This window comes from Anabrus simplex, chromosome 8 (genome assembly GCF_040414725.1).
Source record: "Anabrus simplex isolate iqAnaSimp1 chromosome 8, ASM4041472v1, whole genome shotgun sequence".
NCBI lineage: Eukaryota > Metazoa > Arthropoda > Insecta > Orthoptera > Tettigoniidae > Anabrus > Anabrus simplex.
In genome coordinates, this window is record NC_090272.1 from 195,859,753 (window position 1) to 195,875,954 (window position 16,202).

The following is a 16,202-nucleotide window of genomic DNA, read 5'->3' on the forward strand; positions in this document are numbered from 1 at the left end:
ACATACATACATAATTAAATTAATACATACATACATAATTAAATAATTAAAGAATTTAATTATGTAACAACTATAAGTGAAAATATAAGTATTGAATAGGTGGAATAAATTGAAACACCTTTATTATTGTTGAACTGTTCAAAGTCATTCTGTCGCAGTCACACATGGCTGAATATTACCTGCAGTTCATTGTCTAACAGTGTGACCAGAAAATAATGCTTTAAAACCCACTGCTCCGAAATAAAAGGCTTCTGCTGACATTTGTTTTAGAAAAAGTGTGATCTCCTATAATACTTGGATATTTTTATTGGCCGCCATGCATATGTTTTTATATTTGTTGTTTGGTGTTTTTCACACCATTCAGTGCACTTATTGTTATTTTATAAGTGTCCCAGCAGAAAATGGTTTCATATTTGTTCTTTCGTGTTTTTCACATCTTTTAATACTTTCCTCTCGTCTTGAGAAATGGTAGATATATTTTCCACTGTACTTGCGGATACACAACGTAAAATGCCTTCATGTGAGAAAAAATCATATCTATGTAATGTTTCCATATCCCTGTTGGATACTTTTTATTTGTATATTCAGTAGTACGTTTTCTTGCTTAATATATTAATTTTTGTTGTTCCCTGCAGAAACGTCTTAACGAGGTTTTACTGTAGTTTGTTACTTGCATTAAATCTGAATTTGATTTGATCGGAGTGCAAACAGATATAAATTGACCAAATCAGGTCATATATACAAATATAGGGTCACATAGTAAAATAAAAATAATTGCAGGTCAGTAGGGGGAAGACGAAGCAAACATGAAAAAGCAAAAGGTCAAGGACAATCTCCACGTCCTTCATACACTGCCGTCTTCCGATAGATGGGCTCTATTCTCATCAATCTGTTCTATCTACATCTACAAGTAGTATACAGACTACAGAAATGAGCATTTTACCACTTATGGAATGCAAGTGTCATTTAGCAGGTGTGCCTAATGTCTTGGATATTCACTGTAAAAGTTTATACTTTTATTCCACATTGAACTCTATTTCTTTCCCATATTCTACTTATTTATTTTTATTAGTCTTTTATTGAAATTACTAATAAATCCTTTGTGTTGACAGGACGGATTCTTCTCCTCCTGGACTCTTCATTTTGTATGGCAGCATTTACTTTGGTGGTGTGCCAGAAGACTATGAGCTCAATCAAGTAGCTACTGCTTCTTCTAGTCCTTTCTCAGGCTGCCTGGCTGATGCTACAGTTAATGGGATATTCATTAATTTTGCCAATGCAACAGATAGGATTGGTGCAAGACTGGGAAAATGTCCTCTCGAAGTTCCAGAACCATCATTCCCAGGTGAGCAAAATATGTATTTAATAAAAAAATAATAAAAAATACACTACCTAGTTCAAGGTTTGCATTGACCAGTTGGTAAGAAATAGGAGCCAGAACATTCTGGGCTATACTCTGTCCATTGCATAGTTGTTGATATACTGGGCAACTCAGGCCCTACATGACCTAGCCTCAGGATATTGTTTAAACACTGGCAACTAGAGCCCTGGATGAACTTGACTCAGAATTATTGAAATGCTGCAGTCTAAGCCAGGTACTTCACTAAAATGTCAGTTTTGTCTGTACAGAATTTCATGAGGAGTAATGCAAAATATGTAATATTTTGACACATTGACGACTGACCCCGGAGATCTCCCTAGTACTGTGGCCAGCGTTTGTTGACGGGCCCCGGAGATCTCAGTTTTTACGCATGGGCATCGTTTGTAGCTTGTGCTATCTGTTGGCTATAATTTTAACTACTTTCAGTCATGTCATGGAGTAGAGGGACCGAAGATTTTAGTGTTGATGGTTTTTTTTTTAATTGTACGATCTTTGTAGCCATGGAAACTTCGTATATACACGGGAGTTTTTACGCGCCGAGAATCATGGCAACGTGCCCTATGTGACGACAAAGTATTTCAACATTTAATTTATATGCAGATTCATTATCTGATGTGCCATATGGGTGATGAGCCCCGAGAACTCTCATAGTTTCTCAGCTGACAGTAGGTGATGGGTTACAAGAATTCTTGCTTTTATGCACCTTGTATTTCCTTGATTCTTGATGAAATTGTGAGCAAGAATATGAGTTCCAAACGGTGTAGTAATGGAATATCAATTATCGCTTTCTTTCTTTCTTTAAACCTTCTCGTATTTAACAAAATAACGTTGGATATGTACAGCTATTCCCTGCAGCTCCAGTGCACACGTCAGCATGGCGTGGCGTATTCAGTTGCCGACGGCTACTGATAATTGTGATTAATTATGTACAGACAGGTTATAATAGGTACAGAGTGAGAGTGAATTAGATATTTCTAATGATTAATGGCTAACACTAAACGGGGAGTAGCTGTAATGAGAAATACTTGCATACTTGAAAACAGTGAGTACACGAATGGCACAAACACGGCATTCATACTACACTGTGCTTAGAAATACTATTAAATAGAGCCACAAATGGTATCGCTTTGAAAAGTATCACAACATACAGACTACAAAACATCCTAGTGAGTATTATCCGCACACTTTATCTTGGTGCATTTACACCCTAGTGCTGAATCGGTCGACCTCGGCGATCTTCGAGATTCGTACTGGCAACCTTTGAAACAAACTATGAATCGCTTAAGCATCGTTGTGCGACATCTGGCGTACACTTTACGTGCTAGTACTGTTGTTGTTTACACAACAAAGCCAAAGTATAGAATTCATGCTAGGAACAAGATTCGCATCGAGAAATGTTTTATAATGTTATATAATGCGTATGTGACATAGTTGTTGGCTTAAGATGATAACAGTTTAGAAATTTCATATCGATCGATCATATTCTCGATTCAATTCAGATTTCATTTTCATTTAGTTGGCAGCACCAGGCAGCACTATCGATACCGGGACAGCTCCCTCCTTACTCCTCAACCCCGTACACAAATGCATCAAGATAAAGTGTGCGGATAATACATGTTCCAAGTTTGAGGTTGGTATTTTGAATACATTTCGAGTTACAGTAGTTTATGTGCAGCAATGTAATTTCTTTCTTGGAGACTTGAACTCTCCAGTCTGCATGGCGTAGCAGCCTCCATTCGGGGCCTGTCGTCAATGTGTTAATATAAAAGCATTATCAGTGCAGGCAAATAGAAGTTGGACGGAAAACTGGAAAGATGATGTTAAGATGTCTTTTTCTATCGGTCTCTCAATTCTGAGGATCGTGATCTCCTCAGAAGACTACGAAGCAGTCTTCTTCCTCCTTTTGGATGTTGTGCCAGTTGCATTGCCTCTAAGAGTAATGCTCCAGTTACTCATTAATGCGTCAGTTAAGCGTGTGAGAGCTCGTCCACAATCTTCTGTGATGAGGAGTCTTTCTTGGCTCCCATCTCCACGTCTTGCAGTGTGACTAAAGAATTGTAGAGTTATTTGTTTACATATAGTTGATAACCTGATCTTGATGTATAAGTAGACTCGCTGGTATAGAAAGCTGTCCAAGGAACATGAAGCATCCTTCTTCAGGACCACATTTCCAAGGCATCGATTTTCTGTTGCTTTGAACAGTGAAGAGTCCACATCTCAACACTATAGAAGAAGATGGAAAACACTGCTGGTAAAGTCTAAGCTAGTCTTGACTTTAATGTGAGAGAGAGAAAAAACAATATTTCCGTAAATGTGAGAGCTGTGTCATCACACTTTGGCCACAACAGTTCTCCTTTATATTTCAGCTTCACAGGTACCTGTACAGGTTATGACTGATGCAAGATATAACATTTCAGAGTCTGTTTAAATTTCTTTCAATGTAGGTTTCTTGTTAATTTGTCGTCCCTGTGAACTATCATAATTTTGGCACGTTTAAAGAGGGCTTGTCTAATGTTTAGCGTCAGTCTAGTTTAGATTTATAAATAAACTGTTGTAATCTGTGAATTTCTCATTGCACAAAGACTATCAGAGACAAGGAAAACTTTAACACAGAAACATTTGTTGTAATAAGTATAGAGAAAGTGGAAAAATTTTGTTTCTAATGTTAATTGTAACAACTATATACATATGCACTTTGGAGTGAAAGTGGGTCCTATATAGAAGATGGTTTTTCTTGTTGTTGATGGTTCATGAAGGAGCCATTGTAGAACTCCACTGTTTGCATAGTACCGGTATACAGGAACTGCTATTAAACATTTTGATTAGGTGGAGATGGGTCACAAGGCAGTCATGACAAGTTTTCATACTCTTTTGAATGATGTGATGATTTTTCTTCACATAGAATTGTAGAGTTATTCGTTTACATATAGTTGATAACCTGATCTTGATGTATAAGTTGACTCGCTGGTATAGAAAGCCTCCCCTAATATTTCTGCTATTCGGATTATTAAACTAGAAAAGAGTACTAGGACTATTCAGAAAGACCTTCAGAAAGAAACAAAGTAATCCCTCAAAATTTAGTCAAGTTCTGACAGTTTATTTGCATGCATGAACTCCACTTTGGAAATAGGTAGAAAGTGGACAGCAACAGGGCTTGTGCATGGTGTGAGGGGCACCCGGTCTGCAGTGCGTTAATTTTCACTGAACTGGCCTTTGAAGTCCAAACAGAATATTAAATTTCAAAGGAGAGAGTTCAAAAGAAGGGATACCTTTTATATGCTTGTCACTAATTATACTTCGATATTTGGAGTACATAAAGAGAGAATGTAATGTTGGGCAGCTGCCAGAAAACTAACCAAGTGACTGACAAACACAGTGCAGACAGGTCCCGAGTTATCTTGCATTAGCTGCAGACTGAACTTTAGTGTTATCTTTCAGGTTATACCACAACTATTTGAAGGGTGATAGAACTCTGTTGTGGATGGTTTTGCACAGTCAGTAGTTGCATTTCTTTTTGATTATTCTTCATTTGATAGTTTTTCTTTGGATTTCCTGACAACACATTTACAAAGTTTAGAGAGCCATGCTGTCAGCAAGATGTGCTGATACAGGTTTGGAATGTCCAAACGATGGTGAATATTTGGAGTTCGATGAAGAAATATGTCATGGCGTGGAAATACCATGGTACAAAATGAATCTGATAATTGTGGTACGAGTGTAAATAATATAAATAATTTATTATTTTCTGACTACTGGCATAATAGTGCACGTAGGCTAAAAGATTTTGAAGGTATGCCTGGTATAAAGGTATGGTCTAATATGAACTTGAAAACATAGGTCAAGTAGCAAGACTTGTGTTTGCAAAGAATTTTTGAGTATGTAGCCGAGTACGCAAACTTATGCTACCAGGAGAATTCACAGTCACATTCTTATAACGTATCGCGTAAAACACTGAAATGGACTAATGTCACTAACAGGGAAATTAAATTTGGTTACTTCTGTTTTTTTTTTTCCTTCTTTGTGTATATTGATGGGGGCAGTTGAAGAAGTCATGTCAGAAAGATCACTGGTCAACCGATCCCCTAAAATTTCTGCAATTCAGATTATTAAACAAAACAAAAAAAAAGTACTAAGACTATTTAGGAAGGCCTTCAGAAAGAAACAAAGTAATCCTTCATAAGTTAGTCAAGTTCTGACAGTTTATTTGCATGCATGAACTCCACTTTGGAAATAGGTAAAAACTGGCCAGAAACAGGGCTTGTGCATGGTGTGAAGGGCACCCGGTCTGCAATGCGTTAATAGCTTTTTTTTTCTTTTCATGCCCAGATTATACAACCTCTATCCAGAATGTAACTGCCATTAACTGCATCCTTATTTGTAAGGAAAAGGTCTTCCCTTGTTCAGAGTTGACTAGAATTACACAAGTCAGCAAATATTCGGAGTCCTGCATTATCATGAAGGAACACAGAGTGTTTTCTCCTTCCAGGACGATCCTCCAATGCTCTAAATTTGAAACCTCTGTGCGAAGCTAGTGAGTGGTTGAAGGATCAGACGCTGGCTTACAGTCAGCATTCCCCAGGGTATGCCCAGCTGTTCTAGTTTCTAACACTACTCTGCAATCTTTTTTTTTTTTTTTTTTTTTCCTAGTTGCTTTACGTTGCACTGACACAGATAGGTCTTATGGCGATGATAGGACAGGAATGGGCTAGGAGTGGGCAGAAAGCGGCCGTGGCCTTAATTAGGGTACAGCCCCAGCATTTGCCTGGTGTGAAAATGGGAAACCACGGAAAACCATTTTCAGGCCTGCCGACAGTGGGGTACGAACCTACTATCTCCCGAATACTGGATACTGGCCGCACTTAAGCGACTGCAGCTGTCGAGCTCGGTACTCTGCAATCTTTGCGGAGGCTCCTTCAATGTACCCTTCTTTAATAGCTAAGACATAATGTGTATTTGAGAAACTCGCTGCATTTCTAGGGAATTAGACTTGGCATTTTAAGCATAAAAATATGCAATTTTGGCAGGCACTCAAAGGGTTAAATATTTGTTGCAGTCACTCCAACTGCAGACTTCACAGAAGAACCAGAACCAGAAGAACCAGAAGAACCAGAGCCTGATGAAGGGCAACGAGGAATCAAGATACCAGGTAATAATATATTGCATTTGGTAACACATTGCGGATGGGAGACGAGTTGTAACTCATCTTTACTACGTTCGGTGACATCTGTCGAAATCTCTGAAACTATCTGTCTGTCAAGGTTACTAGAATCTCGGCGTTGAAGCTTTTGCTTATTCCATGCTAGCTTTGCTTTATGTTCTTCTGTTTTATGATTCATTTGTTAAGTTTTCCGACCTCGTATTTACATCATTCAAGGAGCCATGTGGTGGGTAAGATGGCGCTTCCCAGACTGAATACGAGCGTAGATGCAGACGAGATTTTTAATGAATTGTATGCGGATATGTATTCAGATTGCCCCAGTGATGTTGATAGCTATTCTGACAAAAGTGCCTCGATTGATAATAATGATGTGCACCCTTCAAAACAACGTGAAGTAGTGGTGGTCGAGAACAGGCTGAAAGTGATGTTGTGAGTTTAAATGGAAGTGATATGTCTATTTCTTCTTATGAATATGTAGAAATAATAGTTTGCCGACTTTAAAGGATTTAAGAAGTAAGTATAAATAACCACCTGGCATAACGGTAAGGCTTGATGAGCCTCAAAACATTGACGAAGTAGTAGGGCTTAATTTTTGTGATGATTTCTTTGAACTTGTTGCCAAGCAGACGAACCTATATCCATTGAACTACTTCACTACACAAAATATCCCCTAAGGGCTTGAAGTGGCCTGATGTAACTAGTTGTGTATTGCAAAAATTGTTTGCTTTGTATATATTGACGGAACAGGTAAAAATATCATGTTGAAAAGACTACTGGTCAACTGATCCCCTCAAAATTTGCTGTGTGTCCCTTCACGCAGGTCATTGCTACACAGCCTACCACACCAGAAAATATTATTAGGACTCATACCAAAGGTCTCCAGTAAATTTCACCATAATCAGTAGAAGGTTAGTGAAGTTAGACTAATTTGTTTATGTGCACGTGCTGTAGCAATAAGTTACACAGAAAATGGCCAGGCGCAGAGGTTGAGCAGTGTGATGAGCACCCGGACCGCAATGTGTTAAGGAGGTTATCTTTTCTCACCAAAGATTATTTGAAACTATCCTAAAGTCCCCAAGGTGGCCAAGCTATCAGGGCACAAAATTAAGGTTCAGAGCATAAGCAATTTTTCACCCAATGGTACAATTACATTCCAAAACAATAACCTGTACTTTTCATAGGCTTAGATGTTTCCTGAAAGTCCAAATTCATTGTTAAAGCCAAACTCCGAGAAAGTGTTTAGTGAAATATTCAAGGTATTGAGAAGATAATCTGTACTAAAAATTGTATGTCAAAAGTCTAATCTATTGTAACAACACCAACAACAACACTAATGTAAATGAAGACCATGTTTGGCATACGTGGAACAAACAATGCTGGACAAACGCTGCTGCAGAAATTTGGTGCTGAAGAGACTGGCTGCAGACAAAACATCATGGAGAGTTGATACACGCCAATCTTCAGATCAAACAGTTCGGGAGGGGGAAGGCCACAGCTACCACGTGCAGGCATTTTAATCTGATGTCAAATAGGCTGTCTCCTCATCAATTTTGACATTCCATGTTACTCCACCAGATAGTAGAGCAACACTGATCTCTCTTGGGCGACGTAAATGGCCGAATTTTAAATGAATTTTGTAGGGTGAACACCAGATGTGTCACATGCAGACATTTAGTGATGGGAAGAGTACGAGAAAAAAGTAACTGGGCTCAATTACAGTTCCCTGAGAAATGTTTTACTCAGTTATGATTACAAATGATTTACCAGGTGTATGCATAAGTCTTTTCCAGTTTCACTAAGAGATGGTGCCGGCAAACAGTATGCAGTGTATGAATTTGACACATATGTCAGTTTGTTTGTCTGACATTAATCTACCAACACACACAAGTTGAGTCCACCAAACACTAGCATCTGTGTTGTACCGTTCAGTGATCATGTCGACGTTTGTGCTTGAAAAAAAACATTTGTGGCACGCGTTGCTTTTCTTATTTAATCAAAAGAAAATGCTGAGTCATCATTTGCTGGTAGACATATATGGTGAACATGCTCCATCGATTGGAACATGTGAGACATGGTTTCGACAATTTAAATGTGATGATTTCAATGCATACCTGGCAACTTAAAAAAAAAAAAGAAATCCAGAAGATCCTGAAGCGGAAATTTTTTAACACGCGCATGCGCCGCAAAGTCTTGAGACATAGTGAAAAAGGATGGCAAAGGGATAGATTACAAACAATACTAATACAAGTCAAATACATGTAATGATCACCCCTGAAATTAAATACACAAAGTTACATCTCGACGAGTGGCTCATCTGTTTTCACTTAACACTGGGAACAGTTCACACAGTACACAAACAGTGTTTTTCTGCACTTTAAACTTGCAGGTCTCAATATAAATGTCACCGTCAACATTTAACTGAGCATGTACACTTATTTATTCTGTCAAGTTCACAGTATGTAGGCTATTATCCATCACAGGTTGGAGAGGACAGGTGGAGATGAGCTGCTTTCTTTGCTTTCTTCAGAAATTCTGGAGGAAGTCTACTCGAGTAACATGGACCAGTAATTCTGGTTTTCAAAACAGAAATAGAATCCAGAATTTCATTTAACACTGAGGACCTAAACTGATTTTGGTTATTTTTTACCAAGCTGAATACACGTTCACACACAGCATTGTTGTGCGGTAGAGTCAGAACAGAAAGCATTATCCTGGATATCCTATCATACTTAGCAACGAGCCCATTTGGTGTCATCTGTCAGATTCTCACTCTCAACAGTAGCACAGTCATCAATCTGAAGAGCTATAAATTGGTTCTGATGCACATTCATTGCATCCTCAATCGACTCACTGTCCTTCCTCGGCAGCAACGATGGAAATCTTTCTATAAAGAATTGTGCAGAAGAAAACTGGGCATCTTCAATGTTTGAAACATCTGCAACATTTGCATGTTTCAGTATTTCATCATTGAGAGGGAACTTGTTAATAATATAATCGCATGCTGTGCAGAAGTAACCCGTGGCAGATGAAAAGAATATTGATTTATCTCTATCATTAAGTTTCTTCACAAAGTTCATTGTCTCAACGCCAATGACTAGCTCATCATAATCTCTTTGATTCTCAATAGAATGGTATGGAACTTTTAAAAAAAGGGAACTTTTGATCACTTTTGATTTAAGATCTGGAAAGCAGCTGCTTTAACAGGTTCGTCATTAGTTCCAATAATTTATGAATGTGAGGGGAAGTACTCTGAAGTGTGGAATTGTTATTCTCAAATAAAGGAATGCCAGCATACAGGAAGGCACAGTATGCCTTATTTAACCCTGATGACAGAACCATAACAAAATAAAATTCTTCACAATTTTGAATAATGTTCTTATTCTTTAGCACAGAAGTGTCAGATTTTGAGACACATGCAAATCTTTTGGGAGTGATCAATTCTGAAGACTCACTAACTTTCCTCTTTTCATGATCTTTGGAACTATCAGGGATTGTAAATGATGTTAACCTAGTAGTTGATGCATACTGAGCATTAACAAGCACCTCATGTTTAAAGAAACCGAGTAGTGGATCCCATTGCTCTAACAGCCTCTGCAGAGACCTTCCTAATGATAGCCATCTTGTGCAAACATTTAAGTATCTTCTTCGTTTCCTTGTTGTGAAGCTCTTGGAATTTCTTAAGGCATTCCTTCCTCTTACAACTCTTTCCTAAATAATATAAGATGTCGACTAATAGTTCACCAACTTTAACAGGCAAACTGCTTGCACCTTTCTCAGCAGCCAAGCTAATCAAATGGCATGAACAACCTAGTACGAAGACAGATGACTGTGCTTCCCCTAAAACAGCAGCAACTCCATTCTTCTTTCCAATCATTACTGGAGTATTGTCAGAACAGAATGCTACACAATTGGTTGGTATTTTGTAACACTCTAACTGTTAAATTACTAAATTACCAACATTACATCCTGTTGAATCACCCACCAAGGCTGGGACAGACAACACTGACCTAACTATCTTTTCCTGCTTTGCCACAAAACAGGTGACGACAATAGGGTAAAGCTTAGCATTACCATTATTGCTCCCATCCATAGCTAAAGAAAATAGTTCACGTTGCATGTAACCAATGAGTTCACTTCTTGAATCCGTAGCCATTTCTTTCAAAATGTGTGTGGTTTTCGTATGGCCACAGCCATATTTTTTTTGTAATTTCTGAACCTGGAAACATTTTCCTAAACAGAGCACCAGCGCATGATCAGCAGTAACTAATGGGATATTATGTTCAATTAAAAATGAAGTGAACAAGCATTTCGCTCTTACTATACCAAGGTTGGCTCCAGAAGAAGTAAAAAAACGAATTAATTTTCTGGCTGCCATCCTTAAATTTTGTATTGGGGACATGTTTAACAGATTTAATGTGGTTTACTAATTCTGTTTTTCCTCCATGTGAAATGTTTATATCACACAAATACATGGAACAGAATGTGAATGTTTTGCCTTTCCGTGGTGATTGTATAAAACAAGGACATTCAGCAGAATATGCCTCCCTAAAAGATTGATAATATTGTTTCTAGTTGAACTCATTAAGAACACCACTAAAAATACTAAATCACTTACAAATTTGTCACACAATTCCACGAGTTTCAGAACTAGCGCCATTGTTACTCACACCCACAGACAGACAAACAAAGCCTTTCAGCTGCTACAAAGCACAACACAGTTACTCAAGTTGTTATATATAAATTCATGCCTGCTACTTTTCATTGATTTCTTTTCCTCAAAATCACAGGTTGTTACTTGTTTGGGAACATCTCTGTGAATGAAGTAGCAGTTGAGGCCGAACAGGTGACAAAAGCACGGTGATAATCGATAATGTGATTATCGATACATTTACTAGTCGAATTTCAGACACTGCATCTTGTATTACCAGCTACTTGAAATAATAACATTAAGTTATTTATTAGACCACCTAATCAATACAAAATCGTCTTGGATGATTTACATAAATTTGTTAGCTAATAGTGGGACATGTTTCGCCTTCTCTGAAGGCATCATCAGCCATAGTCTTAACCTTAAATTAAAAATAAGCGTCTAAATAACATGTAGTGATGAAATGAATTTTAAAATCTTGAAGAGATTTGAAGTAAAATAACATTAAAAATAACAATGATGGTTTGAAAATACAATGTGATGAGATACAATAGTGGAAGTATTAACAAAATTAACCTTAGAAGGCTGCTAAAATAAGTACAATGGAATAAAACAACAGATTGTTATACAACAAGTAGTAAGATTGCATAAAAGTAAAGTTGATAGTAATGGCGGTTATAATTTGACGATGGCGAAAAATCTTCTGTAATCAAAGTAAAGAGGAGAGAGTAAAAGTCAAAGTTAGTCGAGAGATCCGAAGTTCATTATGATCTTGAAGATAAAGGATGAAAGTCAGATGCATATGGTGAAGTTGTAGAACACGTTGAGGATATGAAGTTGGTGAATAGAAGTTGAAGAACAGTTTCAAATAGGATCACTATGGACCATCTCAAAATTTGAAGTGATGTTCAAATGTTGTAAATTGTGAGTTTGTAGATATTCTAGTTGAAAAAGCATATACAAGTGGAATCTGTAAATGGAAGCAAGAAACGTAGAGTTAATTGTGTGAAAAGATATTTGAAAAATCTTGAAGTAGAATCGTATGCACTTACCACTTGACGGTGACAAAGATAGCTTGTAATATTATGAGTAAGAAGTATTTGCAACAGTAGACTTCTTGCTACGTGTGTTATAACTGAAGTTTTGTGTTGGAGGGGGATCTGTTTGCGTTGACGTAACTATTAGAGGGGGGCTGCTATTGGTGGGAGGGAAGGAAGAGAGTGTATTACTGCGCGTGTTGTAACGGTGTAAGGCTATTGGAGGGAGCGATGTTCCGGTGGGTGTGGCTATGGGTTTATTGGTTGTATTTGAATTAGAGGTACTAGCGGTGGGGGGAAGGGAGGGGGGTATATTAGCTGTAGGGGAGGTGGGAACTCTAATTGATGTGAGGTTGAAGATTTTTAAGAATTTGTTGGTGAGGGAAGTTGATTCTCGTAATAAAATAAGAATCTGTTCATACAAGGGGCTTTTTTTATCAATAGTGTCATTTAGATTTTTATCTTTATTAAAATGTTGGTCGAGGAAAATAAATAAGTTTTCATATTCTGTCATGAGTTTGCTTTTATCAACTCTTTTTAGGATATGGAGGTCTTGTTCTATTGTGGTGAATTTATGCCCGGTGTCCCTCATATGGTTGGCCATTGCGGAGAATTTGTTGTGTTTTTGGGCATTGTAATGCTCGGCGTATCTGGTAGAGAAGCTGCGGCCAGTTTGGCCAACATAAGAAAAATTACATGTAGAGCATTTCAATCTGTATATTCCTGATCCAGAGTAACTATTGTCTGTGATGTTGATAGAGTTGTGATTGAAGAATAAATTGCGATTAGTGTTTTTTGTTGTGTAGGCTATTTTTATTTCGTGCTTCATTAATGAATTAGCTAACAAATTTATGTAAATCATCCAAGACGATTTTGTATTGATTAGGTGGTCTAATAAATAACTTAATGTTATTATTTCAATCTACATCATCAATACGGACCAAAAATGATATTTATTACATGTAATGTCAATGCCAACCAGGCAATAGTAAAACCTAACAAGTACTTAAACCTAAAAATTAAAATAGGCAAGATTTCTAGAGATATCAAGTTTCTTAAAGATTGCTTGAAATTAGAGTTGGTACCTAAATTTCTCAAATCTTTACAAAGAAAAAGTCATCCCTATTCAAAATCTAATGCCACTCAAAAGAAAGTAAACAACATATGGTTGAAAAATGAAATTAAACTATTATACAAGAAGAAATCTTTACTAAATTTACAATTATATAGGACTCATTTGACCATCTCTCAGAAATTACCCCCACTTGAATGGAGCTCATTTTTAAGGTACACTGACCTCAAACTATCTTACGTATTAGACAAGAAACAGAAAACCCTAAACCATAAATTACTTAGTCTTCAAGAAAACAAATGTAAAACTCCTGACCAAAATACAAACAACAAAGTGTCCCCTTCCCATTTGACTAACATTCCCACTACAATCAACCTATCTAATGCAACCTTCTCTAACCAAGAATTAAATCTATTAGATAAAGGCATCAAACATAATTGGCCTAATCACATAAAGGCAGAAGACATCATCACTACCATCGCTGAAACCGAAACTAATATCGATAAACAAATCCCAATTGATAAACAGAATGACGTACGATATGAAGTAAAAAAGAAACTCCCAACTTTGATTAATGAGATAACATCTAATAATAACCACAATGTCTCGAAACAAATTCTAAACCTGAAATCCAAAATCCATAGCAACAACGTAGTAATTACAAAAGCAGATAAGGGCAACACCATAGTAATAATGAACAAACAAGATTACATCAATAAAACTGAAACCTTTTTTTCAGACAATACCTATACCTTAATTAACAAAGATCCTACAAACAAAATACAGCGTAACTTAAAGAACCTTCTGAAAAATTCTAACTTCATTTTAAATGATCAAGATTATCAGAAATTAACTGTAATGAACCCAAAATTACCTACAGTCAGATCACTGCCCAAAATTCATAAAAAAGATGTCCCCATTCGACCTATAATTAATAGTATCAATAGTCCTACCTATAAAACCTCTCAATTCCTACACAAATTCCTAAAAAAACACTTCAAATTTCACAACTCCAACCCCATAAAGAACTCGATCGAACTCTGTAATTCCCTAAATAAGTTCAGTCTACAACCAAACCACGTTTTATGTTCTTTTGACATCACCAACATGTATACTAATATCCCTATCAACAATACTATTAACATCATAAAAAACAATCTGTTGAAACATAGCACATTGAGTAAAATCGAAATTGATGAATGGTTAAAATTACTTAATTTCGTTTTAGACAACAACTATTTTACCTTCAATAAGAAAATTTACAAACAAGAAGGTCTAGCGATGGGAGACCCGTTATCTGGAATACTAGCCGACATATACTTAGATAATCTCGAACATAGTAAGATTATTAATAACATCAACGGACTCTGTCTTTGGCATCGCTATGTTGATGATACCATAGCTATCATTGATAAACAAATCAACAACAGCAATAACATACTATCATTCCTCAACAACTTAGATAATAATATTAAATTCACTAAAGAAGATGAGTTCAATAACTCTCTGAACTTCTTAGATATCAAAATCACACGAGTATTGAACAAATTCGACTTCCAAATATACAGAAAACCCACCTTTTCTCCAACAACCATAAAAAATGATTCTTTACATCCCAACTCACATAAAAAAGCCACTTATCACAGTTTAATATATAGAGCATTAAAGATCCCTATGTCCTCTACTAATTTAAAGAAAGAATTACTATTCATCAAGGAAATAGCTAAATTCAATGGATTTAACACGAATATGATTGATAAAATCATCAATAAAACCAAACTAAAACTAGCTACCAATTTAACTCCATTAAAACCCGTCAAACCAAAATACGCTAAATTCACGTTCACTAACCATAGCATTTACCCGATAACCAATTCATTAATGAAGCACGAAATAAAAATAGCCTACACAACAAAAAACACTAATCGCAATTTATTCTTCAATCACAACTCTATCAACATCACAGACAATAGTTACTCTGGATCAGGAATATACAGATTGAAATGCTCTACATGTAATTTTTCTTATGTTGGCCAAACTGGCCGCAGCTTCTCTACCAGATACGCCGAGCATTACAATGCCCAAAAACACAACAAATTCTCCGCAATGGCCAACCATATGAGGGACACCGGGCATAAATTCACCACAATAGAACAAGACCTCCATATCCTAAAAAGAGTTGATAAAAGCAAACTCATGACAGAATATGAAAACTTATTTATTTTCCTCGACCAACATTTTAATAAAGATAAAAATCTAAATGACACTATTGATAAAAAAAGCCCCTTGTATGAACAGATTCTTATTTTATTACGAGAATCAACTTCCCTCACCAACAAATTCTTAAAAATCTTCAACCTCACATCAATTAGAGTTCCCACCTCCCCTACAGCTAATATACCCCCCTCCCTTCCCCCCACCGCTAGTACCTCTAATTCAAATACAACCAATAAACCCATAGCCACACCCACCGGAACATCGCTCCCTCCAATAGCCTTACACCGTTACAACACGCGCAGTAATACACTCTCTTCCTTCCCTCCCACCAATAGCAGCCCCCCTCTAATAGTTACGTCAACGCAAACAGATCCCCCTCCAACACAAAACTTCAGTTATAACACACGTAGCAAGAAGTCTACTGTTGCAAATACTTCTTACTCATAATATTACAAGCTATCTTTGTCACCGTCAAGTGGTAAGTGCATACGATTCTACTTCAAGATTTTTCAAATATCTTTTCACACAATTAACTCTACGTTTCTTGCTTCCATTTACAGATTCCACTTGTATATGCTTTTTCAACTAGAATATCTACAAACTCACAATTTACAACATTTGAACATCACTTCAAATTTTGAGATGGTCCATAGTGATCCTATTTGAAACTGTTCTTCAACTTCTATTCA

The 16,202-nt window shown here is 36.8% G+C and overlaps 1 protein-coding gene across 1 annotated transcript in view; it reads left to right on the plus strand.

Moving 5' to 3' along the window:
• Positions 1 to 16,202, plus strand: part of LanA (laminin subunit alpha) — a 389,558-nt gene that overhangs the window by 329,592 nt on the left and 43,764 nt on the right. The window contains exons 50-51 of the mRNA XM_067152600.2: positions 1,113 to 1,345; positions 6,435 to 6,527. Of these exons, the coding sequence (XP_067008701.2) occupies positions 1,113 to 1,345; positions 6,435 to 6,527 (326 nt within the window). The remainder of the gene's footprint in view (positions 1 to 1,112; positions 1,346 to 6,434; positions 6,528 to 16,202) is intronic.